This window comes from Ursus americanus, chromosome 1 (assembly GCF_024610735.1).
Source record: "Ursus americanus isolate L20-20 chromosome 1, mUrsAme1.1.p, whole genome shotgun sequence".
NCBI lineage: Eukaryota > Metazoa > Chordata > Mammalia > Carnivora > Ursidae > Ursus > Ursus americanus.
This window is the reverse complement of record NC_142127.1, coordinates 45,088,258-45,109,839: the sequence shown is the minus strand read 5'-3', so window position 1 is coordinate 45,109,839 and position 21,582 is coordinate 45,088,258. Positions and strand designations below refer to the sequence as shown.

Below are 21,582 nucleotides of genomic sequence, written 5' to 3'. Positions count from 1 at the left end.
ATATATGTAACACACACTTTCAAATACATATATTCTTAATTAAGAATTGCTATTCTTAAAAATAATTCTAATAGCGGTATCTGGGGGGCTCAGTCAGTTAAACGTCCAACTCTTGATTTCAGCTTAGGTCATGATCTCAGGGTCCATGAGTTTAAAAAAAAAAATATCGAAGTGCAGTTGACACCCAATGTTACATTAATTTTAGGTGTGCAATATGGTGATTCTACAAGTCTTGTCTGTTATGCTGTGCTCACCACAAGTGTAGCTACCACTGTCAACATATCACGCTATTACGGTACCACTGACATATTCCCCATGCTGTACCTTTCATCCTGTGACTTATTCATTCCATAACTGGAAGCCTGTACCTCCCATTCCCCTTCACTCATTTTGCCCATGGCCCCCACCCCCTCCCCTCTGGCAACCACCAGTTTTCTGTATTTATGACTCTGTTTATGCTCTTTTTATTTGTTCATTTGGTTTATTTTTTAGATTCTACGTATAAGTGAAATCATATGGCATTCTTTCTCTTCTGACTTATTTCACTTAGCACAATATACTCTAGATCCATCCATGTTGGCACAAATGGCAAAATCTTATTCTCTTTTATGACTGAATTATATCCCATTACATATGAAAATGACATCTCTTTATCCGTTCATCTATCAGTGGACACTTAGGTTGCTTCCAATGCTGCAGTTAACATAGGGGTGCATATATTTTTTTGGATTCATGTTTTCTTTGGATAAATACATAGTGTAATTAATGGATTTTATGGTAATTCTATTTTTAATTTTTTGAGGAACCTCTATCCTATTTTCTACAGAGGCTGCTCCAATTTACATTCCCACCAACAGTGCATGAGGGTTTCTTGAACAGGTTTTATTTAATAAATAGAAAAATGAGTTCCTTAAATAAAATTAGCTTTACGGCTGAATTCTCAATTAGGAAGTGTTCTAATATAAATACAGTCTACAGATATCACAATTGTGTGTTATTCTCCTTCTTAATTCAGATTTGCTCATGTTTTATTTAATCAGCTCCAAAAATTGAATTCTTAAAAAGTTAATGAAAGAATAGCATAGAATACTGCTATTTCAAACTGTTTCTTGTTTCAACATTTGCAACCTATTTTGATTTATAACTCTACACTTATGCGTATAAACAGTGGTGGTTGGTATGAAAAGCAGTAACCAAGAAAAAAGTCTTGTTCTTTATAGTAAGGAAAAACAAATAATTAATTTTAAAATTTGTGCCTGAATTATTTTAACAGATGTAATAAGCTAGTAATAATATAGGAACCTTTAAGTTTGGACTTGTATTTATTTTATTTTTTACTCATTTTTTTTTGTTAGATCTAGATAATGGATGATTTAGATTATGAAACACAAAGTTGTTGATTTCAATGGAGTATGCATTTGCCATGGAGGAATTGTGCTAACGGCTGTTTTACTAAAATATTTTACTTTATCAAAAACAAACCTTTCTCTCTTTAGGTCTGAAGTCTTTTGCAGGGATCCTCATCCATTGCTTGAAGAAACTCACTGGTGTCATTTCCCTAACTCTGTTTTTTCTGAGTGTATTTTCTCTAATTGGGATGGGGCTCTTCATGGGCAACCTGAAGCATAAGTGTTTGCGATGGCCCCAAGAAAATGAAACTGCCACCCTGCACAACAGAACTGGAAATCCATATTATATTCGAGGTAAGACTCATTTGCCATCTATGTCAAAAACGTTAAATTTTTTCTTAGCGACCAAGCAGACTTCACACAAGTGTTGAACACTCAACTTCAGAACGAACTTCTTGTAAATGCCGTACCTATGTTCAAGTACACGTATCCCCTGCTTTTTGAAAGTTCACATGTTGCCACTTAGCTTTTACCAAAGACCTACAGGAGTACCTGTTTTCGCTAACCAAAGGAAATCTGAAGATGATTTTCACTTTTATGAAAAAGGCTAAGAGTAAAAATTGCATTCAGCGTTTGTTTGAAGCAAGCCATTATAAAGGTAGTGAGCATCCCCGCCGGGAGAGCGGTACCACCGAAACTCCTTCCCTTGGACCCACACTCAGCCTCTCAGCATCAAGCTGAATTGTGTCTCTGAGCACCTCTGCTTTATCTCAATTTATTTTGTGCATCTGTTAGCAAGATGTGTCCTAATATATCAGAAAAGCAGAGGAGAGGTTATGTTTGGGACTTGGGAATGCCCACAGGTTTTTCCCCATCAACTAATGGCAATTGCTTTTTGCTTTACATCATCTCTGTTCACAAAGGGTTTCATTAGGAATGCTCTACTCTTGGGTAGTGGGGGAAAGCTGTGCTGATTTGGATCGGTTTCATTTATCAGAATTGCAAAGTTCCAATCTTCAGACAGTTCGGTGAGGGAGACCTAAGTTTGAAATTGCTAAGTTTTGCAAATGTTATCCTTTAAAAAATAAATAAATATGACCAAAGTCTTATTTGCAGTTTCATCAAAGTAGAATCCTCATAATATTATTTCTTCAATAAAATTGTTTATTTAAAATATAAATTTAACTTTACTCATTAGATATTTTTAAATGACCTTATAAATAAAAAATAGCTACATCAGAGAAATTCTTACTGTTGTTGGATTTTAGTTACTGCTAAATATTTGAATGTTTTGGGTTATCCTTTGGTAAATAATAAACATACTTTAGGCAAATAGTAATAATGCCAGAATAAGTATTGCTTAGCTCCTATATATAAGTAACATACATGCCTGATCACATATCTTCACCATAATTCTTCAGAGAAGCGAATGACCCCTGTTGCAAACAGGAAAATGGAAGTTCAGAGAAATTCAGTGAATGTTCTAGCACATTGTAACTACTCAGTGATAAAACTAGGATTCTAACCATGCTCAATCTGGCTTTGAAATCCATTCCTTTTCCACAAGGCTATATTCTCTTATTGGATTTTTCTCTCATATTAAAATTATCAGGTTCTTCTGACAGTATTTGAAAAATATAAAAGCATATTTTTAAACTAATAAAAATAGATTGTTGATCAATCTTATGTAGTCCTCCTACATTAATTTTATTTGTACTTGAATATAATAAGTTCCAAAACAAATCTTAATGAATTTTACTCTGTAGTTTACCCCATAATATCATTATGATGCAAATAATACAAAATTATTAGTATATGAGTATGTGAAATGTTTCCTTATTATATGTGTCTATTTCATGGTCTTGATTCTAGTGGTGAGGGAAACAGGAAATGGGTGTTAAATCTTAGATTCTAATTGAAATACTCTTTGGTTTCTTTGGTTATAACTAAAATATACAAATTATATAAAAAATAAACAATTTTTACTACTTCACTGGTTATTGTTAAACAAAGTCGAGGTTCTTTTCATCTTAGGTAAAGCATAATTTATATTGTAAAGAAATCACTTTTTAAAGATTACCACTTTAAAATTTGTCCAATTCTAGTCATTCCATTTCCTTTAAAAACGTGTTAGGACTTGCTATAAATATTACATTTGTAAAATGTTATATAACCTAATTGCCATGTCAAAGTCCTTGTATTTAGAAGAGTATCTGGGACTACCCTCTTCTACTAATGTCAAATTTCATTTGGCTTTGACTGCCATTTAAAAGGTTTAATCAATGGTTCCTAACTATGATTTAAAGCTTCTTCTAAAATTATTTTAGGTAACAAGTTAAAGTGACATTATTTGACATTGGAGTAATTTCGTTTTTATGTGTGTGTACATACATATGTATATGTATACAATTTTGTACATATAGACATGCAGTCAAGACTGATCTCATGTGTTGGATCTCTGTGATTTAAGTTCCGAACCTAAAATCAATGCTCCTAAGCATGCATGTTCCCAACCCTGGTAGCTCGTATCTATAAATATACAATTTACATTTTGAATGACAGCAGATAAGCGTACCTAAATAAATTCTATGGGCTATGATTCAGATTCGTTGGGATTGTGGTTGGAATTAGGTGACATCCGGGTGAGTAACTGGGTCTGGATGCTCAATATAGAAAAATAAGCTTCAAAATGAGAAGAGAATGACATTTAAACCCAGAGACAGAAATACGGTCTTCTGTTAAGGAAGAACATTAGGAATAAACCCTGGAAGAAAAGGTCCTCAACTTTCAAATACTTTAGTCTTGGGAATTTTTCCTTCAGGGTTCTGGTTATACCTGACTGGTTAAAATTCCTTTTCCAGAACTCTAATTTTGAAAGTGATTCTCCTCTTTTTATGCTGGGCTTTGTCACTTTTGGGGCAATGAAATAAGTGAATTGCCAGACATCTTTTGGCCTGTGCATCGCAGGCTAGGACAATTTTGTAGATGAAAAAGGGTGGGTTTTCTGTTCCTTCCTTTTCACTATTGAGAGGGATGTTCATCTTCTATGCAGATCTAAATGGATATCAGATAATGCTCTTCACTTGAAATTAGATAACAGAATAGAATTTCTTTCCTATTTTTCAGAAACAGAAAACTTTTATTATTTGGAAGGAGAAAGATATGCTCTCCTCTGTGGCAACAGAACAGATGCTGGGTAAGTGGTGTTAATGTTCTTGTTTCAAGTCAGTATCATGGATCCATAGTAAATACTGAATGATTATTGCTTTGGCTGATGGTTCTGATTTAATCACATTATCTCATTTTATCATTAAAACCGTGCCAAGAAGTATACAACATCGAATGCTATTATCCTGATTTTAGAGGAAAAAGCAATAAACAGACCACTTAAATGATTTATTCAAGGTCAAGAAGTTAGTAAATGGCAAGGCTGGGATTTAAATAAGGATCTCATTTTTTGTTTCCTGTGTATCCCAGAGCTAGTGGGAATTATCAAGAAAGATGATAAAATCATTTCATGGGCCAGAAGCCTTTGAAGAGAAGAAACAGGAGAGATACGCTGTTATTTCACTTGTTTTATGGCTTATATATCTTTTATGACTATAATTTACATTAATAAAGTTTATTGCTCTTAAAAGTAGTTCTTATAAATAATTCTTCAGTGACATGACAAAACTCTCAAGTCTTACTGTCCTGTAATTTCAAATGAAGAGAAAAGAAAGTAGAAATACAGTGCTACTCAGCAGTACCAGCACTCCTCTAATACCTTATGTTACTTTCCTCAGCTGGAAATAACTTGAGGCCCAGCTATAGGCTTAGCTCTGGGGCCCAGATTAATGAAAATCATATGGGGGTAAAGGAGCATGAGTTATGTAGTTTATATATTCACATGATTTAGACATTTTTATCACTTTTCAACTCTTCCCAGCTACTGCTGGGCTTCCATTCTATTCTCAAGTCCATATTGTGAACCCATCTCATTGTGTCTGCCACATCACACTCCAGCTACCCTTTTTCATGGACAAACTCAAATATGACCTGAAATGCTTGTTGAAATTATCTGGTCATGGATAATCAGAATCACAGTGATATATTTCAAGATCAGACAAGAAAGTCATGCAGTGTTTCACCTGTAGCCATCATACCTTGCTGCATGGTAAACTATCCCAAAAGTTAGTGCCTTAAGACAAGAAGAAAATGTATTTGTTCAGATTCTGAGAGACAGCAACTTTGCAAGCCTTGATGCACAAGTACATTTTCAATCTCTCTTTGCATCACATTTGTTAACTATTAACAAAAGTCCAAAACAAATCACATGGCCAAAGCCAGAATAAAGTGGGAGGAAGCTACACAAGGGTGTGGATAGAGGGAAGCATGATTTATTTGGCCACCACTGTAATAACCAGTCACAATACTCAAGCCCCCAGAAGATAAAAGTATGACGACTTGATCAAAGGAAATGAGATAAATCTCTAATCTGATCCTTCTACCAACGTGCAAGTACTGCATATAAATTATCAATGTGATAAGTGTTTTCTCACCTTAAATAATGGGATCCAAGAGCTTGAGGTGAGAGCATTTGAAAATTAAACCCTCAACGACTGCAGCTTTGTTTTATGACTGTTATTTCCCATCATGTATGCTTTTGCTTTGATACTGGGTAGCAAAGAAATCTTTAGCAAGGCTTGGCAAAAAACCGTTTTTGAGGCCGTTTTTCCTTTTAGATTAATTAACACTATTCACTTACATTAACTTAAAATCTACGTCATTGGCTGCTTTTTCATTGGGCTTTGTTTAGACTATCCCCCGTGGAAGAAAGGGCTCTTTATTATTCATGGGTGGACATTCTCTATTTATGATTTGGCCATAATCTGAAAGTCACTTAAGTGTAAGCAGTTTCTCTTTTCTTTGTCTTCTTTAGTCAGTGTCCTGAAGGATATGTGTGTGTGAAAGCTGACACAAATCCTGATTACGGCTTCACGAATTTTGACACTTTCGGCTGGGCCTTACTTGCCCTGTTTCGGTTAATGACGCAGGATTACCCTGAAGCACTTTATCATCAGGTAAGAACAGAGAGAATCTGCATGCACATAAAAACGGTGCCATGCCCCTCCCTTCTCAAATAATGGTCAAATGTACCATGGTTTATTAAATTTCTGTGGGGAGAAGAATTTGAGGACAGAAGAAAAAAGAATCAGAATTACTGAATGTCAAATTCTATGCTAACACCGAGCCCAAGTCTGTGCCCTTATGTATATCTCATTTAATCTTTGAAACAATCCTGCAAAACATATATATATGCTTTTTATGTGAAGACACTAAGAGCGGTTGGGTAACCTCTCCAAAGTTACAACACATGTATCTTCTAGAGATCACTGCCTTGCTCCATGATACCACACATTTGGTATTAACTAAGTAAAGAACATTGGTAAGTACTTATTCTTTAGTCAAAAAATCTGAACCTATGAGATTACCACGTATTAAGGAATTGTTTATTTAAGGCTTACAATGTGTATTTCACTGCATTTCTTCTATTTCTTCTCATTTCCCTTTAATATTCCATCATGCTCTGATTATAACAGAAAGCTTGCCGTTATGAGACTTGAAATTCAAATTCTGAGAGTCTCTCTTCATAACTGATGATTTATGTGCCATAGTTTCTCAGAAAGATATAATATACATTAGAATGGTGATTTAATTTTTCTAAGAGAAGTTTCTTCACAGTGGAATATGCGATGTTAGTTTAGCAGCATAGTTAATATCAAAGTATATTAGAGAAATTGAATTACTTTAAATTTCCAAAGTATGTACAGTTGAAGGAGAACACTCTTTCTTTTTTTTAAACATGTACATACACTCCATATTTTTTTATGATTGGATAGATAAATTATGGGGTGTGTGTGTGTGTGTGTGTGTGTGTGTGTGTGTGTGTGTAATGACCCATACAGGCCATTAATAAAGATAGGACTTTTAGCACAAAGTTTCATGTTATGTTATTAAATGAAAATCAAGTAAACTAAACAGACATCTAGTACAATTATATTTCTTATGAAAGAAATACATGAAAATATTAAAATGACTTTTTAAAATGCAAGCTATATTTTTCTAATTTTGTAAGGCAAGTATTTATTTATATTGTTATTTTCCAAACTGACAAATATCAGTGCCTCCTCCACAATACTAGGGACTTCTTATTTCTGAAATAATCTTATCATGTTATCTTACTTCTAAAAATCCTTCAGAGGTTTCTTATGGGATAAGTTCAAAGTCCAAATGCATGGTCTATAGTGCCCTTTAAGATCCAGTTTCTGCTTACTTCTCCAGATTTATTTTCTAATGATATCCCAATATATACTTACTCTCTGCTTTATTTGAATATAGGAAAGGCTTGCTGTTTCCCAAGTGAGCTTTTTCCCGTAATTTCTTGTTTCAGTGTATGTTGTACCCTCAGCCTAAATTCAAGTTTCTATCTTCAGTCTCATACTTCAAATTCATACCTCAAACCCAGAAGAAATCTTGAGCTTTCCCCCAAACTCTCCTTTCACAGCTAAGCAAGTCCTACACTAGAATACCATGGCACTGTGTAATTGCCTCTAATTATGGTTATTTTATTTTATTTTATTTTATTTTTGAGAGAGAGTGAGGGCATGCACACAGGAGAAGGGGAGGGACAGAGAGAGATAATCCTAAGCTGGGTCCATGCCCAGAACGGAGGCCCACACAGGGCTCAAACCCACAAGCCTGGGGGCGCCTGGGTGGCACAGCGGTTAAGCGTCTGCCTTCGGCTCAGGGCGTGATCCCGGCGATCTGGGATCGAGCCCCACATCGGGCTCTTCTGCTGTGGGCCTGCTTCTTCCTCTCCCACTCCCCCTGCTTGTGTTCCCTCTCTCGCTGGCTGTCTCTATCTCTGTCAAATAAATACAATCTTCAAAAAAAAAAAAAAAAACCCACAAGCCTGAGATCATGACCTGAGCTGAAATCAAGAGTCAGATGCCTAACCAACTGAGTCACCCAGGCATCCCTAATCGTGGTTATTTTAAGTGCTTGTTCAGTAGTTTCTCCCACTAGGAGATAAGCTACCTGAGAAGAAATGTTTTGTCTCATTTTAATTTTTGTGTCCTCAGCATCAAACACATAGAAGTGCTTAATGAAATTTTAATAAACAAAAATATAAATGAATAAATATAGATTGTATCACTTTATATAATGTTTTCTGGGTTTTTTTGGTTACAGCCCTCAAAGTATGTTAGCTAATTTTCTTGTTAGAATTCATCTAAAGGAAATCCTTTCCCACTACTAGTGAAATGAAAAATCAGTGTGGGAGTACCCCGGTGGAGTCCACATAGAACTTTTATCAACATTGAACTCTTGTTATTGACTAACGTAGAAAAGGTTTGCTTTGGTTTGGACTGGATTTGTGCTCTCAGCATTGCCCCACACAGAACTGACTTTGGCTAGGGAAATTCATCAATTATTTCCAAAGAGTGTAGTTTATGTTTTCGAGAATACAATTCTGTATTCTTTCATCAAATATTTATTTGATCCAAGCACTCTTTGATACACCATGGGTACGGAAATGAACAATACAAGCTGTCAGTCCTCATGGACATAATGTTACGTTTAACAATAGTTAACCTTTACTGCATACTTGCTGTAGGCTACGTGCATCTTCACATGCACTTTCATTTGATTTTTGTAACAAACCTAGGCTTTGGGTGCCATAATTAGCCCTAATCTCAAACTACAATATACTAGAACCAGAATGTGTATATGTTTCCATTGTCATAAAAGTGTATACTTTTATCCTCCACTGGCTTCCTATAATGGAAAGAGCCAAAGTTTTGGATTCAGGCCTTTCTCCATAGCCGTGAGATCTTCGACATGTCATTTTGCCTAATTTTCATCTTTCTTCTGCATATTAGAAATAATAGTAAATACCACATATATGTGCTGCACAGAATTAATGAGTTAATAAGCAAAATATTTATTAATGTGCATGGCCTGCAGTATATCCCATAATATTTATTACTAACTCTTGATGTTCTACTGTAGATGATAGCTAGTTCAGTGGGGAAAATACTTAACCAAATCCTAAATAGATGACTTTTTGGGGAAATAAGGTTTATTAAAAATACTTTTAAAGTTAAATATACTATAGATTAATAAGAAATTATTTTTATTGAATGTTAGAATTTATTAATCTGTAAACATTTTTAACTTTGTTGTATCAATATAGTATTTTCCATAAAAAATACCTATCTATTAGAGTGGATACTTAAAAATTAACACTAGTCTCATCTGTGGGTTTTTTTTGGATTTTGTTTATATACTTTTAATCAATGATGATAAATCAGTTACCTATATTGCTTATATAGTGGACTGTATAAATCACTTACAATTTTTTAAATTTTTAAATTTTCTCATCTATCTTAGGTAATTATTATGAAATAAAAGCTAGTCAATGCTCAGTTTTGAAATCTAAAATCTTTTTTTCTACCCATAAATGACTTAAATAAGTGAATTATATGACTTTCCCATGTGATTTGTCTAAATGTTCTTCACCAAAGCAGGTATTCTGACAGAAAAATTTTCCTGTTTTCCACCTTTTTGAATAGACCTAAGTTTGTACCTTGTTATGATTTTTTCATAAAGTAATGACAAGAAGAAACTAATCTCTTAACATTCATTCTCTTTTATTAAGCTTCGTATATTTAAAGATTCTACTGTAAAGGAAAGAGTCTTTACTTTAGACTGTTCAGCTTTCTTTATTGAGAAATGACAATTTTTTCCTTTCAATATGCTTTCTTTTTTAGTGAAGACCTAAAAGCCAGATGCTCACCCTAACTTAATTCAGTTACTAAATTCTTTCTTTGGTTTTGTTCCATGCATTTTGTACCTTACATATATATCTAAAATTGAAGAGCTTTTCTTTTATTTCTCCAGGTAGAGCCAGTACAACTGTCCTGTGATTACATTTCACCTACAACTAAATTATTTTCATAACAAAATGTCATTTTTTTCATTTTAAAATAGGAGATTATAGGAAGACAAATAATGTTTTCCTCTTTTGTCTTGTTTTCCAACTCTCCTTAGATCCTTTATGCTTCTGGGAAGGTCTACATAATATTTTTTGTTGTGATAAGTTTTTGGTTTGCTTTTTACTTAGCAAGTTTGTTCTTGGGCATACTTGCTATGTCTTATGAAGAAGAAAAGCAGAAAGCTGCTGAAAAAGCGAAGAAGATTGAGCCAAAATTTCAGCAGACTTTAAAAGAGCTTCAAGAAGGAGACAAAGCAGCTGAGGTATGTTTTTTTCTTAATGCTTCATAGAATCACAGAATCTGAGTTATTTTCTCTAGATCTTGGAGTATATTGCTTTCTACGTGGTGCTCAGTATCCGGGTGTGGTACATGGTAAGAAGATCAAGAGTGATCTTGATAAGTGGGCTCACTTTTGCTACATAATAGTATTTCCTCAGTGCACTGTGGCAAGGGTGGCCAACATCTTTAAATATTTCTTTAAAACAGACAATTTTTTGTTCCAAAAAGTGTATTACTCCTGCTGATAAATGGTGGATATGTTATTTTTCAAACTTGACTTCTCTTAATGCAGGTTTAGTTTCTTAATTCAAACTTCCTTCAGATAGTACATCAGAATTAATTGGAAAATTTCAGTATTCAACTCAAAAGTGATAATGCCTTCCATAATTTAGAAATCATGAGTACTAAAGGCACAGATTAAAAGTACAGTACTGAAGTTGTAAAAAGAGCAAACAAATGTACTTACGGGCTTTCTAGCTCTTTCAAGAGGAAATGCACTATGCATCTTGGTATAAGGAATTATTTTATCCATGGAATAATTAAATCCATGATTAGTAAAACTTAATAAAGTTTTACTCTAATTTTCAATTATTTTAGTGTTGTTTTTGAGTTTATTTTCAGATTTTTAGCTTCATAGCAAAAGATTCAGTCTATGAATCTAAAAGTATTGACAGAAGAAGCATTAAAGAAGTTGTAGAAATTATCTTTAAAAAATCAAAATTGTGCCGTAAGTGTACTAAAGGAAGAGGACCCAGGAAAGCAACCAGAAGTAGCTTTCTTATATTCAGTAGGAGGACCTGGCAATTTCACAGCTTTCTCATCTGGGGAGGAATAGGTTTAGCCCAGTCTCCTATCAGCCCTACCTGGAGCTGTTGAGGTGTATGGTGGGCAGGAGCCAAGTGGCCTGGGGTAGGATACATCCCCTGCCCCTTCCAGGTGTTGTCGACTTCCCGTGCAAAAGAATCCTTTTGCCTGGGAGCTTGGTCTTTGGAGAGTGCTGGACCCAAAGTGGCCACAGTCAAGTTGAGTGCTCCTTGACTGGAGTGGCCTAGTTACAGGACTGCGTTTGGGAGGGGGAGTCATGCCCTGCCTCCTTTTCCATTCTTTTAGATTTGTTACTATTTTGCACTCTCAACACCTGCTCATAAAGATTGTCTACACTGGGAAAAAGAAACAAACTTGATGGTTAAATGATAGATTGAGGGAGCAGACAAAGGATAGAAAGGAGCTATACTAAGACCCTGACATATGAAGAGGATAAAAAGAGATGGGGAAAAGTAAAGAGCCAAGATACACCCTGGTACTAAATGGAATGCATAGTAAAGCTGGCTGAGAGGTTCATTAATATCAAAGGTAACTTCTGGGTCAAAAGGGGGTGAAATGTTAACTTCCCTACATAAAAAACCCTTTATTAAGTCATCATCAATGAAGAAGCTCTAGAAAAGTAATTCTACTAAAAACGTGGGAACGAAGAACATAATGTAGGATCACATTATCCTACGTTATTGATAGATACTGTGTCTACATGGTTCATAACATGCATACCATTGAAACAAGAAGCAATTATAGACAGTATGAAGAAAACATGTATAAAAAGAGGCTATTGAGTGTAGCCATTATATCACCCATGAAGAAGTCACAGAAAAAATTACAAAAGATTTCTGTCTCTAGAAATGAGCGCGGGTTCCTTCTGATTGAATGATTATGTTCTAAATGATATGTTGAATGTGTAATTTGTTTTGAAGTGGCATTTTAAATGTCAAGGGCTATACACAAATATATCCAAGAGCACAATACTTCTCTTATCTCAAGATGAGATGCCCTATTAACTCTGCTTAGGAAGAACTTGAATTATTTCCCAATTTCTTAATATCTCCATTCATTTGGCTGCTTTGGATCACATGAAGCCTTTCTGGTTTTAATTAAAATCTTTCTATTGTAAAGGATTTCTTTTCCTGGAAGAGCACTAGAACATTTTGTCATGAAAAACTTTTTTGGGGGAAGTAAGAGTGAAGGTCATTTTTACAAGATTTACTTTCTTTTCCTTTTTTATTTATACATAAGAAAATACTGGAAAGAGAAGAATTTAAAGTGGAACATACTGAGGACCCTTTAGGTAACGGATCTGATTTAAGACTTATCAGATTCTAATTCTGATGTTGGAATTACTGAGAGATTACTTAGGTGCTTCATATTCTCACATTGTAGGAGAGCAGTAGATCATATTGGGTAAAAGCACAGTTTTGCAGTCAGATAAATATAGATTTCAGTCTATTTTAGCCACTTAATAGATGTATGGTATTTGCCAAGTCTGTTAGCCTTTCTGAACTTCAGCTTCTTTATCTGCAAGATGTATATAATTGTAGTATCTGTCTCACAGGTTGATGTGAGATTGTAGAGCAGTTGGCAGTGCTTAGAGTATACTGAGCGACTGAAAAAAAAATGTTAATGGCTAATTATAGGAAACACATAAAGACACAGCAGTACATAATGGAGAATACTCAATCAACGTAAAACTCTTAAGTCTTTGACTATATCCCCTTTTTAGGGGCAATTAAAATAACAATAATGATAATAGTAATAATAGTATATAATGTTTATTGAATGTTGGCTATGTTCCACACATATAATAAGCATCTTCATGAATCCTTAAATTTTATCTTTACTGAGGAGTTCCAGTTGCAAAGTTTGACCTGTATTTATTGGTGTCTGATTTCTCAACACTTTACTTCATTTTTCACCACTCTATTTTTCTGGAGGCTTAATGCTGAAACTATATTATTCCATCAAATACACAGTTGGCAGATGAAACTTTCTTAAGAATTGCCAGTTGCGGGGTGCCTGGGTGGCTCAGTCATTAAGCATCTGACTTTGGCTCAGGTCACGATCCCAGGGTTCTGGGATCAAGCCCCACATCGGGCTCCCTGGTCAGCAGGAAGCCTGCTTCTCCCTCTCCCACTCTCCCTGCTTGTGTTCCCTCTCTAGCTGTCTCTCTATGTCAAATAAATAAATAAAATATTTAAAAAATAAAAAAAAGAATTGTCAGTCGCTGTCCAGACCTCATGAAGAGAATCAGATATATACAACTGTAGAAATATAAATATTTTCAAAAATATTCGCCCATCTAAAATGGCATCCTTATAGCTTATCTATCCAATTAATTAAAACATTATTGACAATCTACTATATGCTAGGCATTATACTAAACATTGGAGATTTTAAGATGTTAATAAATACAAATACAGTAACTATCTTCATGAAGCTAATGGGGCGATAGACCATAAGATTATCACAAACACAAAATTGTACCTCTCAGACTACCAGACATTATGTGTTTCCTGATGTTATGAAACAGGAGACATAAAACACCACATACAATATATTCTTGCCATAATCTGAGTTAGGTCTAGTAAGCCTCTAGATCTAACTGTCTTTTTATAGAGACTATAAGAAAGAGAAGAACACATTAAATTACGGTAAAAGGACACAATCTGCCAAATCAAGAATGTGGAAAATTCTACAGTTATAAGTGATCCATTATCATCAACAAATAAATCACATAGAAAAAATAAAGTCACAAGATAATCAGTAGACCTGTGAACTAAATACAATATGGGGATCTTTTTTGTATTTGATTGGAACAAATAAACTATAATAGAAAGTTTCTGAGCAATGAAAGAAAATGGAGCATGGTCTGGGTACTGGATAATATTAAGGAATTACTAAATTTCTGATTGTGATCCTAATATTGTGATTATGTGTCTTACAAAGCTTATTCTGAGAATTATATGATGTCTGAAATATTTTTCCTGAAATATTTTAAATAAGGTAGGGTGAGTAATACATGAGAAATGAAGAGTATAATGTTATTAATTTTTAAGGCTGGATATTGGGTACCTGGTGACTCACTGTACTATTCTCTACTAAAAAAAAAAAATGAAGCTGTGGGAAGTGCTATAAAAGTGAGAAACATGATGTTTTGAGAGATGTTTAAATCCCTGCTCAATAAAAGGGTTTTCTGAGGAACTGATGCTTGAACTGACATCTAAAGAATGAGTCCATGCTATACAGGGGGAAGGAACCGAGTGAGTCAGGCCAGTGTAGCTGCAGTAGAGCAAATCGGAGTCCAAGATGAATACTTCAGGTATTCATATCTAAATGCTAGAAATATGACTGGATTCTTTCTTATTCATTCCTCCTCTCTGGAGAAAATTTAAACCAGTTATGAGAACAAGGATCCTAAGTCCTTTTTCCAGCCTAATTTTAACTTTGGATAAGTCTTTATTAACTCTTAAACTTCCAAACAGGAGATTACTGAGTCATGATCTTTTTAATTTGCATTATAAAATGGTCCTATCCTTAGTAGTTGGCCAACTTGTGGGCATTCATACTGTATTTTTAAGAGCTCCATTTAGGTAACTATATTACTAGACTGATATTTAGTTAATTCATTTTATATTCTAAAATATATCCACAGTTCAAGCCAAATAAGTAGAGAATTAAATATGATTAAATCAACAATAACAGTATTACTCTTCTTACTCTACCCACTCCCCACAGATGATTATCTTTACTGAATTGCTTCTTGGGGTGATTCCATCAGACATTGTCATTATCAAAAACATCTCTAGGAGGCAAGTCATTTATATTAGGACTAGTGCAAGGTATTATTCAGTGTATCACAAAGTATCATCTTTATGAAGATATACCTGGGAAATCCCAGTTAGACCTTAATAACAGAACAATTATGCTTCTTTTGGTTTTTGACTCATGGAAATTTGGAATTGTATAAATTATAACTTCTATTTTATGTAACCTTGTAAGTCAGTTAAAAAAAATACTTTCTGGAGTAAGTTTAATTAAGGTAAATAAATTAATCTCACACCCTGAATTTTTAGCTTACTTTTTCAATAAAAAAAATAATAATGAAAGCACAGAGATCTGTAGACCTGAAGAATCTTACCATTTTCAAGATGAAATCAATATATAGTAGAGTTGGTTTTTACCTCCTTTGACTCTAGTATTTATGAAATTAGAGAGAATTTGATTGATACTGAATGAGATAAATATGATCATTCCTCGATACCTATTATGCCACTTCAGAAAGACCACAGCAGAACCAGCCAATCAGGTGTACTGGGTATCCGTTATCATTGAGCCTAGACCACTAATTCCTTCAGTGTTACTGAAGCAACACCCTCATGACATGTACTTCTGTTCCAGAGCAGCCTTGCCTATTCAAATTTATTTACTATTTATTTCAGCTATCTAGCCACACCTATTTACCAAGTTAACAAACATACAAATATCATTCTTTTGTGTGCCAAATGTAAAAAGTGTTGGGAATTCTGTGGTGTGATATTATCTGCCCATTGTCAGTTTCTTTCTCTCGCGTGCGCACACACACGTAGAGGGGGGACAGGCAGAGGGAGAGAGAGAATCTTAAGCAGGCTTCACACCCAGTGCAGAGCCCAATGCAGGGCTTGATCTCACCACCCTGAGATCATGACCTGAGCTGAAATCAAGAGTTGGACATTTAACTGACTGAGCCACCCAGGTGCCCCACCATTGTCAGTTTCTTAGAGCATAAATTCAAATATAAATTTTATTCTTGGTCACTAGAAACACCTGAGCTCTATTTGTGATAACTACGATGGTACAGAACTTGTAACATCTACATCAAACCCTAGGAACGTGTTTTCAATGCAAGACTTCTTTTGAACTTTGTGTAACCACATCGGCAAAACAGAATATCTTAAAATCATTACTCAAGAGACATGACAGGAAGAAGTGATTCCTTTATGGAATTATCATTCCATATCAAAACAACTCTTTTAAATCCATCCTTTCACCTCATGCTATTCAAGATTATTTCATTACTACAAAACCAAATATTTTGATTTTATCAAAAGAGTTTTCAAAGTTGTAAAATACCCTCAAGGAAAAATTTAAGTTGTTTGAGAAATACTATTATTCAGTAGCATGTTTGCCAACTGGATATTTTGCAATAATCCTAAAGTATACATTGAATGGTTTATCAAATACGAGTAATAAAACCAGTATTCTCCGATTTCCTCCTTTTATAGTTCATTTCATAGTATGAAATGATTTTGTTGAGTTGCAAGTTATACACCTTCATTACCCAAATAATCCTAAATCAGTTTAAGTCTGCCTATAGTGTAAAGAGTAGCAAATGATGAAACCCAAAACGATTTCTGGAGGTAAGAATCAGCATTTTAAAGAGGTTATAAACCTTCTTATAGTTATAGTCTTGTAACTACAAAGGGAAGAAGTCAGCACTGGACTCATCTAATTTCTTTCTAGACCAAGACCACACAAATAGAAATGAAGAAAAGATCACCAACTTCTATGACCACTTCTTTGAATATGTTGGATGATGCTACTGTTGCTATCAGACATGAGGAAGGTAAAGTAAAAAATATTTAGACACTATGAAAGGTACTATTCATAAGATTCACTTTTAAAGGAATCCTACAATTTCTTTAGAATTTTAGATGATAAAAATTTAAGGAATAACATAAGAATATTAAAATGAGCAATTCCATACACATGGTATTTTAGACATTGGAAAGGGTCACCAAAGAGTGCTAAGGAATTTTCTTTAACATTGAAAGCAATAAAGAAGTATTAACTTATAACTAAAAATAGAGGTTGGATAATATAATAATAATGTATTATGATACTTTCTGTACTGTCTGCTTTTTTAAATATATAACCAGTAACTCATTATCATGGACAACATTAAAAGGCATTATTTGGTAAGCATAAAAGTCTAGAAATTATTAATTATAATACTCTCAACTTTATTCCACTTTTGTTTTCTTGAGAGAAACTCCTGTTTTGCCTCTAATACAGTTTGTCTCATTTCATTTGTCTAACGCAGCAAGCATGAACAAAATAGAGGAAATTTGCTTTGCTCTGCTTTTTATTAGTACAAAATATTTCTATTTGCTAATTCCAAATCAAAAGTCTAGTTTTAAACATCTCTTTGCATGCAAAAGTCAAAATATTTTATTAATTAGAACTTAATCAATTTGCTAATGTTTAACTTTTTTATTCCTTTATTTCAGAACTTAAAAAATCCAGGAAGAGATGCTCATTGTGTTGGACTAGATTTGCTAAAACTTTCTTGATCTGGAATTGTTCTCCCTGTTGGTTAAAATTGAAAGAGTTTATCCATATGATTATAATGGACCCATTTACTGATCTTGTCCTTACCATATGCATAATTCTAAACATATGTTTTTTGGCCTTGGAATGTTATCCAATGAGTGAAGAAACCAACAATAGTCTCAGCATTGGAAACCTGGTAAGGCTCTTGTACATTATTTTCATTTGCGATTTCATCATTTCTTTAGTCATCATTATCCCCATTATTTTATTTTATAAATCCAATATATTACAAATGCATTATATGCATATTACATGAAGTATTCTGTTCATACTCCCATAATCGGCCATCCCCAACCCTGCTTTGTAAGTGTTCATATCATTGAATAGGTTTGTAGCTAGAATTTAAGATTCTGCCATTTAAGTTTGAGATTCTAGTCAGTTGCTTGGCAATTAGGTTAAATGGAAATATTACTTATTTCCTCACCCTTCCCAAACATATCTTCTCTTGGTACCATAGTTCTGCAGATCAGAGCAGGGCAGAGGTGAAATAACAAATACAAGTTCTTCACTGACACCTGAATTCTGAATCCTGACTGCAACCATACCTGCCCTGTCTGCTCTAGCCACCTGTCTTTGCCTTAGATGGAAACTTACCCTTTTTTTCTCAATACAATGCAAAAAGCAAAACAGATTACTGTGAGTTAAAAACAAGTCACATTCAAGGAAATATACAATATTTAATTTTCTTTGCTTTTATGGTGGTGGTTGTTTGTTGCTTGGTATTAGTATAAATTGCCAAACTGCTACCCCTTTTGAATTATACATTTACTTGGTACCAATACAATAATTTAGTCATTTCTGACAGTATAGTTTTCAAGAAACAGTGTTCATAGGTTTACTTTGTTTTTTTTTTTTCCTGGTTCACATAAGTACTTTTTAAATTCTTTTACAGTTTAAAAAATTAAATATCTTATGTATTCCATATCCCAAAAGAAACCATTCAAAATGAAAAGATTTTCATCTTTAAATATACTTTTGTTGTCTTTCAGGATAGATTTTATTAAATAATTGAAGATTTTGTATACAATGTTTGACGTTAGACTGTTAAGTAAAATGTTTGAGTCTATCCTTATAATACAGACTCCAGAACTAATCAGATTTTGACAGAGAAACTGTGATGAATGTGGCAGTGAAAAGTTATAGTTTTTGTGTGTGAGGGTTCAGATAGGAAGCATATTCTCATCCATGTGTTTTGTTTTTGTTTAGATTTTTATTGGAATTTTCACAGCAGAAATGATTTTGAAAATAATTGCAATGCATCCATATGGGTATTTTCAAGTAGGTTGGAACATTTTTGATAGCCTGATTGTGTTCCATGGTTTAGCAGAGCTTTATCTATCAAATATTCATGGAATGGCTCTTTTTCGAACATTCAGGGTGGTAAGTAGGATCCAAGATCTAAATTTTATTTTATGAAAATTCATCTCCGCTTCCTCAGACACAGTATGGGAAGAATAGTAATACCTATCCCATTGGGACATTTGGAGTAATACATGAATTAATTTTTATTTAAAAAGCTTAGAAAGTGCCCCAGGAAGAATAAGAATTTTCCAATGCTGTCATTTGACCAAAGCCTCAAAGGAAATAAGCCATATGTATAGCAAATTTGAGGCATAGTTTTAGGAAACAGGACCAGGGTTACTGGTCAATTGTGAGGGGCAGGATAATGTGGAGTCCCAGAAGCTGAATGCCAGTGTATAACTAAGGAACTGGAATCAGGTGAGTATTTCTAAATGTAGAGTTAGAAAACTTCACAAAAGACCAGTCAGGCCAGCAGAACGTTGTTATGAAAATTATTAAGTCAGAATCGTTATATGCCTGCAGTGTAGGGTGGTAGTAAGAATCAGAAAACTAGCCGAGGATATACTGTTATTAGAAGAGTATGTATGGAAATATTAAGTACTTGATAAGTAATATATTCTGGTAAGAAGTTGAAGGAATGTAGCAGGAATCAAGAACAATTAAGTAGATTTGATTTTACCCAAATAATTCTTCAGAACACTGTCTTACGTCCTCATCTGTAGACTTTTCTAATCAGTAAGATAAACATATACGAGATGTACTTATCAAATTTATGGATGAAACAAGACTGGGAAATACCAAAAAAATATGATAAAATATAGTATCAAAGTATCTGAAGGGTACAGACTGAATATTTTATATTCTTGAGTCTAGAAAGACTACATACTAGAAAAAGTTGGGGAAGGTATAACATATATAAAAATGATGTTTCAGTTTTAGATTACTAGGTTCACTGTAATATGGTAGCTAAAATTTTAAGGTAATTCCTATCCTGTATCAATAGAAATAAAAAATCTAGTGAAAAGAAGAGAAATATTCAGACTAAACCTAAGCTGCTATATTTGGTCTCTGATATGTTACTTTAAAGGAAAATACATAATAGAATCTTCAGCAGAATTTAATGGGACCTAACCGACTCTTTTCAATATCATCTATATGTCAAAATGTGGGAGAATTTCCTACGTGTTGTGAAAAGCAAAACAAAGAATGGATAATTGTCCTACCAGATATTAAAACATAAAACTAGAGTAATTATAATCATATAATATTGAATGGAAATTGATAGATCAACAGAAGAAGATATTGGATCTGGTGTAAAAAATACAGAATATGTATGATGTATTAAGAATTACATAAAAATGAATTTTCATTGGTTAGTATTAATAATACTTAAAGCTGAGTATTAAAGACTATGTGTATGTGTATAATGCTGATAAAAATGTTAAATGTACATCATAATAAATAGTGACCAGGCTTTTTGTTGTTTCTTATTTTTGTTGTTTCTGGCATTGCTGTATTAGTTGAGAATTTTCAAATTGGCAAAATACTGGCCAACATTTAAGATTCTGATGCAGATTCTTAATAACTCCTTGGTGGCCCTGAAAGACTTGGTCCTGCTGTTGTTCACATTCACATTCTTTTCTGCTGTGGTTGGCCTGAAGCTGTTTGGTATGAGTTATAAAGAATGTGTCTGCATCATAGATAAAGACTGTCGACTCCCACGCTGGCACATGCATGACTTCTTCCACTCCTACCTGAATGTGTTCCGGATTCTCTGTGGAGAATGGATAGAGACTTTATGGGATTGCTTTAAGGTAGCAGGCCAATTCGGTTGTATTTCTTTTTACATGATGGTCATTTTAATTGGAAACTTATTGGTAAGTAATCCATGCTTTTAAATCTTCCTTGAAAAACTAATGTAATGTAGTCTGGTATTTTCATGATGTGGATTTATGGGATCCAATGGTCTGTTAACTGTGTTGTCCAGTATGGTGGCTGTTGGTCAGATGAAATATGAGTGGTTCAATTTGAGATGTGCTACGAGTGGAAATACCCACTGGATTTGAAGTCTTACCCAAAAAAAAGAGTGTGAATTATTTTATTAGTATTTTTTATATTGAATGAATTTTGAAATGATGGCAGTTTTTATGTATTTAGTTAAACTGTGTTAGTAAAATTAATTTCACCTGTTTTTGTTTATGCTTTTAATGTGGCTACTAAAAAGTTGCATACGTGACATGGGTCATATTTCCGTTGGATAGCACTGGTTTATAACCTTGCTACTCAAGTAGCATTGGCATCATGTGGGAGATAGTTATCAATTCAGACTCTTAGACTCCATCCCAGACCTATGGAAGTGGAATATATTTCTTAACAATAACCCCAGGTTATTTGTGTGCACATTAAATTTTAAGAAGCAC

At 33.9% G+C, this 21,582-nt stretch overlaps 1 protein-coding gene across 2 annotated transcripts in view; it reads left to right on the top strand.

The window, feature by feature from the left end:
* SCN7A (sodium voltage-gated channel alpha subunit 7) overlaps positions 1-21,582 on the top strand; it is an 87,421-nt gene that overhangs the window by 29,360 nt on the left and 36,479 nt on the right. For both annotated transcript variants that reach the window (XM_045780477.2, XM_087861195.1), the window contains exons 7-14: positions 1,497-1,703; positions 4,476-4,545; positions 6,271-6,412; positions 10,443-10,649; positions 16,991-17,093; positions 17,758-17,996; positions 19,067-19,240; positions 20,683-21,039. In XM_045780477.2, coding sequence (XP_045636433.2) covers positions 1,497-1,703; positions 4,476-4,545; positions 6,271-6,412; positions 10,443-10,649; positions 16,991-17,093; positions 17,758-17,996; positions 19,067-19,240; positions 20,683-21,039 — 1,499 coding nt within the window. The remainder of the gene's footprint in view (positions 1-1,496; positions 1,704-4,475; positions 4,546-6,270; positions 6,413-10,442; positions 10,650-16,990; positions 17,094-17,757; positions 17,997-19,066; positions 19,241-20,682; positions 21,040-21,582) is intronic.